Genomic DNA, 9,425 nt, shown 5'->3' with positions numbered 1-9,425 from the left:
CATAACTGCACTCAGGACTGTTTCTCCCCAGTGGACGCTGAAGGCAGACAGCAGCTCTTTCCTCAGAGGCCAGGGTTTATCTATAGTCCCTTAGGCCTGCTCTTCAGGATCCTTTGGGGTCTCAGGCTGTAGATGCCTCTGCTCTTTCCAAGCTTTCAAGGGCCAAAACCACCTCTGAACCCAGGAACAACTGGTAACTCGAACCCCGGGAGTCAAACTTCTCTCCTCTAGCTCTTTTCACCCATCTCCAGGCCAAGCCCTTCCTTTCAGACAACCCCTACAACACGCCCCCGCCCCCCTTCAGCATCTCCTCTCAGTTGCCCTCTTTAGCTGGTTCATACATTGCTACTCTCTGAGACCACATTGCTGACACCCCCAAACCCAAGACCCCAGGCTGGATGGCTCCCAGGTGAATCCCTCTGTCCTGGGTATTTCCTTCTGGAAATCCTTCCTCTGACCTGGAATGGGCATTCCTCAACCTGCTCTCCCTTTACTGTATCCAGATGCCAAGCCAGAAACCAGGGAAGCTCCCTGGATCTAGAGTCAGCAACTGCTGTCAGCGCTGTCCCCTTCCTGTTTCTGGAGTCTGTGTCACACCTCTCTGGTCTCATCACTTGTCTGTCTCTTCCTCCACTCCCTCTCTGTTCCTCAGCCGCAATGGCTTTGAATGTATGTATTTATTATTAGTTAGTCCGTCTGTTTGCATGAACACACATGACACAGCACACACGTGGAGGTCAGAGGACAATTGTGTGGAGTTGATTCTCACCTCCCACCTCAATTTGGGTTCCAGGGTTTGAACTCGGGTCATCATCAGGCTTGCATGGTGCTTGCATGAGACGAGTCTTTACCAACTATGCCATCTTACTAGGCTTACAAGGGCTTTTCTATCATTTTGAAGAGGGAGAAAAAGAGACACAGATGAGCCTCAGCTGTTCTCAGCTGGATTGTATGCTGTCTGAGCCTCAGAGGCCCTCACCAATATTGTCCACTCCAGCTTCACAGCTGACCAGGGACTCTCAGACACATCCTTGTGTCCTGTCTGAAATCCTTGCCTTTCTCAAGGCCCTCCCTGCATCAGCCACCCCCCAACCCCCTTTTCTTGCCTGTGGGCTTCTCCTTCAAGGGCAGACACTGGGTGGACACAAGCAGGATGGCCCCTTGTCTGGGAATGATCAGAAATAAACAGATGGCACCATCCCCCGTGTGTGCTACAGGACCCTGGCCCTTCCATCCTCCTGATTAGATCCTAATCTTGGCTGATTAGATCAGAAATGAGCACAATAACCAGCTTGGACCAGTGTCTTCTCTGATTGCTTGAAATTTGGGTTCAAGGTTTTAGAAGTTCTAAGAAAGGAGAGTCACATCAATGTCCTTCTAAACGACAGAGCACTACAGGCACAGTGCCAGCCACTAGCCACAAGGACAGGACAACCTGCATTCTAAGTCAACTGTCCCTGTGCTTCTACTTAAAGCCATGCTCCTTCCCCAGACTCCTGTTCATAATGAAAAACTCTTAACTCAAGCCCCTCCCAGCTCAAGGTAGCCTCTCTGGCAAAATCTCCCTTCATCATGAACCATCATCATGCATGTGTGCACAGATCAGAGGAGTCAGTTTATCCCTTAGATCTTTACGAGGATCAAACTCAGGTTATCAGGCTTACATAGCACTTTCCTTTCTGGCCATCTTGTTGGCTCTATATTTCTTTTCTTTTCCTTTTTTCTTTTTCTTTTTTTTTTTTTTGTTTTTTTGGTTTTGTTTTGTTTTGTTTTTTGTTTTTCAAGACAAGGTCTTTCTACATAGCCCCAGCTGTCTAGGAACTCCCTCTGTAGACCAGGATGGCCTTAAATTCAAGATTACCTGCCTCTGTCTCTGCTATGATTAAAGGTGGCTCACGACCGTCTGGCCTTCCCATCACTAAGCTTCTTGATGAAATCCTCCAGATTTGCCTCTTCCTCCCCTTTCCATATTTACTCCTCAGTCACTCAGCAAACACCACTGTCCCTTGGAACTGTGTATCCCAAAACCCCTTACCCCAGAGCCCCTTGTAGAAACCAAAATCCATACACACAAGCGCCTTATACAAAATTTTACAATGCCTGCTTATACCCCATCCATAGTCTTTCAGGTACTTTAAGTCACGTCTAAAATACTTCTGATTCTTTTAACTTCATGTATGTGGCGTTTTGCCTGCACGTCTGTGCCCCCTGTGTGTGCATGCAGTTCTAGAAGAGACCAGAAGAGAACATTGGATCCCCTGGAATTGGACTTACCCATGGTGTGAGCTGAGAACTGAACCCGGATTCTCTGTAAGAGCGATTGAGCCATCTCCCCAGCCCCGCTTTCTTTTGTTTGTTTGTTTGTTTGTTTGTTTGTTTGTTGTTTAGATTTTCCGAGACACGATTTCTCCGTGCAGCAGCCCTTAGCTGTCTAGAACTCTTTGTAGGCCAGGCTGGCCTGGAACTCACAGAGATCTTCCTGCCTCTGCCTCCCGGGCTCTGGTATTAAAGGCGTGCGCTACCACCACTGGGCCCACTTTGATTCTTAATAGAATGCCTTCAAATTATTCCATTTTCATATATTCAGCAGGAAATAATGGTGTGTAGCAAACTCAAAGCTTAGGCATTTTCACCAAATATTTTCCATCCAAAGTTGGCTGAGCCTGTGAATACAAAACCCTTGGATACAAAGGGTTGTGTATGTTTGCCTGGCATTGCCTTGTGTGAGAATCTGAGATCATATGAAAGCGGGAGGCTGACGTGGAGGGAGGAAGGGTTTCAGAGGGAGGGGAGGAGGATGAGAGAGAGGAGAGGGTGTGAGTATGATAAAAATGCAGGACACACATGTATGAAATTGTCAATTAATTTATTGTTATACTTTTTAAATTATTTATTTTGTGCTTGGCACGAGTGGGCTGTCACACACATGTGAAAGTCAGAAGACAGAATTTGGGAGTCAGTTCTCTTCTTTCATCATGTGGATCCTAGGGATCAAACTCAGATTGTCAGCCTTGGCAGCAAGCCCCCTTACCTTCTGAGCCATTTCACTGGACCAGTTAAAAAAAAAATGATTTTAATAAAACAAACTGTGGCCAGAGAGATGCTCAAGAAGGAACCTGGAAGACGGGAGGTCTAGGCAGCCTCTACCAGCTATGAGCAATGTGCTTAGGTAAAGGAACGACTTCTTATGTGAATCCAAAATGAAAACAGATTAATTACAGTGGACAACATGATATTTTATAACCAAGTCACATACTTTATTGATAAGAAAAAAATTTCAGTTATTTTGGCACGGTCTTCTCCTGCCGGGAGACGTGTGAAATCTGGGAACTTGTGGTTAGGGCTGCCATCATGAGGGACATCAAAGCAGTCCAGGCAGTGGGTGACTGTGGTAAAACTTAGTGAAGTAGGGAGGAGGGAGGCAAAGAAAGGAAATCAAGAGGCCTACTCACAGGGGCCAGTTTCTCCACATTCACTCACTGTCAGGCTGTATCCCAGGACAGCAGAGAGCCTCAGAGAGTTATTGAGAAGCAGTTGTCACTTTGGCAACTAAGTGTCGAGAAACAGACTCCTGGTGAGGCTTTAGGTACTATCGGTTTCTGACCCTGAGGCTTGAGGCATGCTGTCTTTTAAACTGCCAGGCATGGAGGGAAATGGGGAGTGTCCAAAGATGGGGCTCAGAGAGAGAAGTGGTCCCTGCTTCCCGTAGTCTCCATCTCACCAGCCCCAGGCTGAATGTAATTGTCCTCGATGAAGCCATCATCATCCTCATCCTCACCTTCCTGTGGGCGGTTCCCACCTGCTGCTCCGGACAGCGGGCGGTGCCGGTAGCTGGCACGGTATCGGCGGCAGAGGTGGCACTTGGCAGCCAGCGCGATGAGTGCGGAGAGGACCACCGCCCCCAGCACAACCCCTACTAGCACAGGCCATGCCCGGCCCCCAGTGCCCAGGCCAGGGGCCATAGCTGATGGAGTTGTGGCCACAGTGAATCCAGCTGCAGAGGAAGAGACAGGGTTGCAAACGGCAGGCCCCAGATGGGGTTGCCAGGGGAAACTGAGAGAGTGGGCAGAGCCCTTCCTCCAATCTCAGCAGCTGAGAGGACCCAATCCATCCTCATCCATCTATACCTCTCTACCACTCACTTTGGTTTGCGTCGGTCATGGAGAGGCCTGATGACATTGATGAGCCTTGGCTTCTGCCAGAAAAAGCCCTGGCTCCAGGGAAACCCCAGGCTCCAGGCAGCCCTGGGGTACAAGTCCTGAAAAAACACAGACATGTAGGGGTTAGATAGAGTGCACCTTCCACACTAGACCCACAGCCATGTTAGGGTACTATAAATGCCAAGGACATGACCACTGCCCACACCACTGGTCCGAGGAAGAGGACCAAAGCAGCTGTGCATAGATTTCAGCTATAGAATGGGCTAATACTGGAATTTCTAATGCTCTTAGTAAGCATACCTTAAGATTTAGGCACTAGCAGTGTGCTCACAAAATCCCACTACCTAAGTATAAACACCTGCCTTATTGATGAGAGCACAGAGCCAAATGGACAATGATTCAGTTGAGGCACCCCAGAATTCGAACTCGGGTCTCCAACACCACAGCACAACCTGGCACAATCTTTGGCAAGCTGATAGGAGACAGGGCAGGGGCAGTTCAATAGCAACTGTGTGGAGCTACCCAGCTCTGAAGCAGACCACAAGAACAGCAGGCTGTCCCCAGAGCTGTAGAGAAATTTTAATTCAGAACATGGCTGTGCTGGCAAGAGATCACATCCAAAGATTTCTAGGTCTGTGTGATCTGGCTGGAATACAAACACGCTTTTAATCCAGGAGACAGAGGCAAGCAGATCTGAGTTTGAGGCCAGCCTGGTATGGAGCAGGTAAAGGTATAGTTTTAGGTAAAGAAAAGGTTAGGTCCAGGTGTGGTGGTACATACCTTTAATCCCAAGCAATGAAGGTAAAGTTAGAAGGAAGTACCCATGTTTGAAAGTGATGTCTAATTGAGCAGCAGAAACAGTGACGAATCAGAGAAAGACTTGACAGAATGGGATACACCCCATTCTCATGAGGAGAGGAAAAGGAAGCTACTTAAGGGGCGATGGAAGAGGAGAAGATACAGTTTTCACTGGGACACCAATGGAGAGACAGGTTGCAGAGAGAGAGAACTCAGGTGAAGACTGAATGAGAAGCAGCCAGAACATTAGAGATTTCTTGAGTTAGTTTGAGCCAGGCAGGGCAATTCAGAGGCGAAGATAAAGGCCAGATTGAATAAGTTGGGAGAGGAGTTTGAGCCAGAAACAGCTGAGGTGAATCCGTCAGCTATGAGCTCAGAAAGAGCAAGAAAGGATGAGCTTATTAAGCAGTAATAGAAATGCTGAAAGTAAACGGTAATTCTCAGAGGTTGGATTGCACAGAGGTTAGAAGCTTCCAGGACTAGGCCTAGGTTAGCAGACAGAGGCAGTAAGCCTCCCAGACAGTTGAACCAGGTGACTAAAAGTTCTTTTCACACAGAGCAGCCATGCCTCTCTGCTCCTGCCTCAGGAGCCTCTCCTACCCCACGCCTCAGTCCTTCTGGTGGCCTCCGTCAGCTCCCCTCTACCCAGTGGAGGGCCCACATTCTGCCAGTGCAGTGGGGTTTATACTGGGGAACTATTGCAGAGGACCACCTGAGTAATGAAAAGACGCAGATGAGGGTCATGCCACTCAGGGCTGGGGAAGGGCATCTGAGCCAACGGAGAAAATCACATGTGTAAGATTAGACCTGGACGCCTCTGAAGGAGGTCAACAGTGTGTGGAGAGATGCGAACCTGAGGCATGGCTAGGGACGGGAGAGAAGGACAGCTGCAGCTGGGCAGTGTCTGCTGGAGGCTGACAAGAGTCATAGGTGTCCCTGGGCAGAGTGGGCAGGCAAGAGACAGAAGCACCCAGCTTAGGGGCGTACCCAGCCACACTCCTCAGTGCGGTACTCAAAGGATGCCCTCACTCCAGTGACTCAGCCCTCTTCCCTACCCTCTGCCACAGCTGTGTCCTTCCAGTCACCGTCCCCAGCTTCCATCTCCCAACAGGAGTCTAACCATCTCCAATCTACTCCCTAAGCCAACCCTGAGCCTACCACCACAGCTCCCTATAGGCCAAACATGTCCTGTTCTTAGGTGGGGGACTCAAACTCCGGCATGGGACTCCACCACCCGCCCCCCGCCCCCAGGCCAAACACCCCTAAACTCTGAGTTTTCATCCCTCCATGCCAAACCAGACTGTCCCTGTCCCACTGCTCCAGGGTCTACAGGTGACCTCTGCCTCATCAGCATCCAGTCAGAACTGGTCATTACCAGCCACACACTTCCCTGAGGTAGAGGGCTGGGTAGGCTGGTGTTTGCCTGTGGTTGGGGGCTGGGACGCTGGACTTCAGGGTTCAGTACACAAGGCTTGTAAAAGGAGTGCAGGGGCGTGGGCAGAGGGAATGATCATATGGGAGATGGAAGCCTCAGAAAGGGAACGGACCTAGTTTGTTCATTCATCTGCAAGCAATCTTTGGTTGCCTCCTGGGGACCTCTCTCTAGGCACCCAGTACTCAAAAGACAAGAGTTTGTTACACTGCAATGAGTTAAATTAGATTTCTCAAAGGTCTCACACTTGTTCCCCTCTGCCCTTGCCCTGCTCTGTAAATTCTTTCCAGAGATATCCGAAAAGTCACTTCCCCAGACGCTCTGTACCCACAGCCCACACCTGTCTGCCCATCCCCCTCCTGCTGTCATTTCACAACCCAGGACACAGTAACAACCCCCCTACCCCCCGACTGGATCTAGTTTCTCTGCTGCACACACAGGAGCTCTTCCTGGGTCAGAAGAGACCTGAGCACCCTCTCCCACAACCCCGTGTCCCCTCTCCGCTCCCACCTTCAGACACTGTGCACAATCCGTGGAGGTGGCTTCCGGCTGGGACTGCAGAACCTGGACAGGTGGGCGGGGCCGGCCGAAGCTTGACTCACCTGGAGCCGTGGCGGGGTGGGCGGGGCCGAAGTGCAGGTGAAGGGGAGGCGGGGCGGCAGCCAGGATTTGCAATGCGCTCAGCAGGGAGGACTCACGTCTCACCAAGTGTTGAGGGGAAGCAGGCTTGCACCCTCCCCCAGTGCCCCAGCGCTGTGGATTAGTGCAACTGGAAGGAAGAAGGGGTCCAGCCTGTCCCCGAAGGGACAGATCTCAGCAGGCCCTGCTACCGGCAGCGAAAAACAAATGGATTTCCAGTGCCGGTACAAAGTCCAAAGTTGAAGCTGGGAGTTTTACAGACCTGCAAAGGCAATAGCCAGATGGGACCATCAGGGGAGAGAGCCTTCTGCAGCAGAGCCTGAGGGAACCAAGCATGCTCCAAACTCCCCTGAAAATGCTAGCACATGGTGCGTGGGTGCGTGTGTGTGTTCATGGGTTCCAAGCCTTCATCTGGGTCTCATGAACCAACCCCTTGACTCCACCTGCCAGGCCCTTAGATCTCCTCTCTTGCTTCCCTTTGCCTCCATCCATTGTCCTTCAAGATACAGCTTAAGTCTCACCTCTACCCCAGGCCAGCACAGCTTGGGACACCTTTGGAATCAGTGATTGTCAGGATCTTGGGCTCATTCCTGCCCAGCCTGCCTCCAGTAGCCACCTGGACGTTCTCCCATGGGGGGGAAGACAGCCTCAGGGGTTCTCTGGGCTGCCAGTGCCCAGCATAGTACCAGAGGCTGCAGAGGAATGCCTGTACTACTGGTGCTCAGGCATGCGTGCTCCAGGGTCCAGGGCCAGCAGGGCAGAGCTGGAGAGAGGGCTGTATTTGTTTTTATGTAAATGTATAAAGCATGACACTAGTCTCGAGACCTAAAACCCACCGTTAGCCACCTTCAAGCATGGAATTCCGTAACATTTGGGACCATAATGCTGTGCGGCTCTTGGTGTAGGCGTAGTACTTTTCTCACACCATGGACGTTCTCACACCCAGGAAGCAGCCACTTACTGTGTTCCCTGCCCCAGTTCCAGCGGCCCCACGCTCTTTCAGTCTCTGTGGGTTTGCCTTTTCTGGATATTTTGTATAAATGTCATGTTATCTGTGCCACATACACTTACCTATTTCATTTAGATAGGGTCTCGCTATGTAGCCCCGACTCACCTTGAATTCACTATGTAGACCAGGCTGCCCTCAAACTCACAGAGATCTACCTGCCTCTGCCTCCGGAGTACTGGGATTAAAAGTGTGCACCACCACCACAGCCAGCTCAGTGCCAACTTCTGAGTGGATGGTTAGTTCTCAGAACCATCCCATGAGATCGATGTTAATCACCCCCTTGCCAAATGAAGAGAATGAGGCCCTGAGAAGAGAACAGATGTGAACTGGCAAGGGAAATAAACAAATGGTCCACACACCCGTCCGTCCTTTATCCCAAGAATATTTATTGAACGCACACCACAGAGCCACAGCCACCCAATAAGTAAAATACACAGCAACTCCGCTGGCACATTCAGCCAGGAGCTCTGACGCACTACAACCTTCCACGGACGGCCTGGCAGCCGTTGCAGTAAGCTCTGAGCTAGTTGCCTCCACCGGGCTTCCACAGCAGTGATGGACAACAGACCAGCATAGAAATAAGGCTAGTTCAGAGATCGGCGAGTACTATCGAGGAAAGTAAAATAGCGGCGGGAGAGATGGCTCAGTGGTTAAGAGCACTTGTTCTGGCAGAGGGCCTGGGGTCGATTCCCAGCATCCATGTGGTAACTCACAACCACCCATAACTTCAGTTCTGGAGGATCTGACACTCTTCTGACCTCCACAGGCACCAGGCGTGCACCCAATACATAGGGACGCATGCAGGCAAAACCTTGTCATACATGTACAATAAAATAAATGCTTTTTTTTTTAACAAGGTAAAAAGCAACGTAATGGCCTCATGTGAACATGGCAGGAAGAGAAAGGATTAGTCTTCGTCACTTTACTGTTGCTGTGTCAGAACACCTGACAGCAACAACCCAGCGGAGGAAGGACTTGCTTTGACTCACTGTTTCAGATGGTTTCAGTCTATCACAATGGGGAACGTGTGCCAGTTGGTCAAGGCATGGCGGTGAGGGCTTGTGGTAGAGGTTGTTTGTATCAACGTGAACCGAGAAGCAGACATCAAACAGGAAGTGGGCAGGAAGGACCCACCCTCAAGGACCTAGGAAACCTCCCTCCCCCACATAAGTTCCACCTTCCAAACCTTTCAGAACCTCGCCAACGAATACCAGCAGCTGAGGACCAAGCATTCAAACGATGAGCCTGTGAGAGACATTTCACAGCCGAACCGTACCGTTCCACCCCAGCCCCCAAAGGCTTACCGGGTAGAGTCTTACAATATAAAACTTAGTTCAAGTGTCCACACGATCTTAACATTTCCGACATTATTCAAAAGTCTATGTGG

At 50.4% G+C, this 9,425-nt stretch overlaps 1 protein-coding gene across 2 annotated transcripts; it reads right to left on the bottom strand.

Moving 5' to 3' along the window:
- Window positions 1-3,233: 3,233 nt before the first annotated feature.
- CUNH1orf210 (chromosome unknown C1orf210 homolog) lies at window positions 3,234-7,247 on the bottom strand. 2 transcript variants are annotated; one of them, XM_055618405.1, is made up of 3 exons: window positions 6,993-7,247; window positions 4,143-4,258; window positions 3,234-3,994 (listed from the first exon to the last, which is right to left on the bottom strand). In XM_055618405.1, the coding sequence occupies exons 2-3, from the start codon at window positions 4,177-4,179 to the stop codon at window positions 3,678-3,680; spliced, it is 354 nt and encodes a 117-aa protein (XP_055474380.1). In that variant the 5' UTR covers window positions 4,180-4,258; window positions 6,993-7,247; the 3' UTR covers window positions 3,234-3,677. The 2 variants fall into 2 exon arrangements, with proteins under 2 accessions (XP_055474380.1, XP_055474379.1); XM_055618404.1 differs by lacking the exon at window positions 6,993-7,247 and adding an exon at window positions 6,901-6,986.
- Between the last annotated feature and the right edge of the window lie 2,178 nt (window positions 7,248-9,425).

The sequence above is a fragment of the Psammomys obesus genome, unplaced genomic scaffold (genome assembly GCF_907164565.1).
Source record: "Psammomys obesus unplaced genomic scaffold, mPsaObe1.curated_primary_1811, whole genome shotgun sequence".
Classification (NCBI taxonomy): Eukaryota; Metazoa; Chordata; class Mammalia; order Rodentia; family Muridae; genus Psammomys; species Psammomys obesus.
The sequence above is the reverse complement of the archived record's forward strand: the minus strand, read 5'-3'. Positions and strand labels throughout refer to the sequence as shown.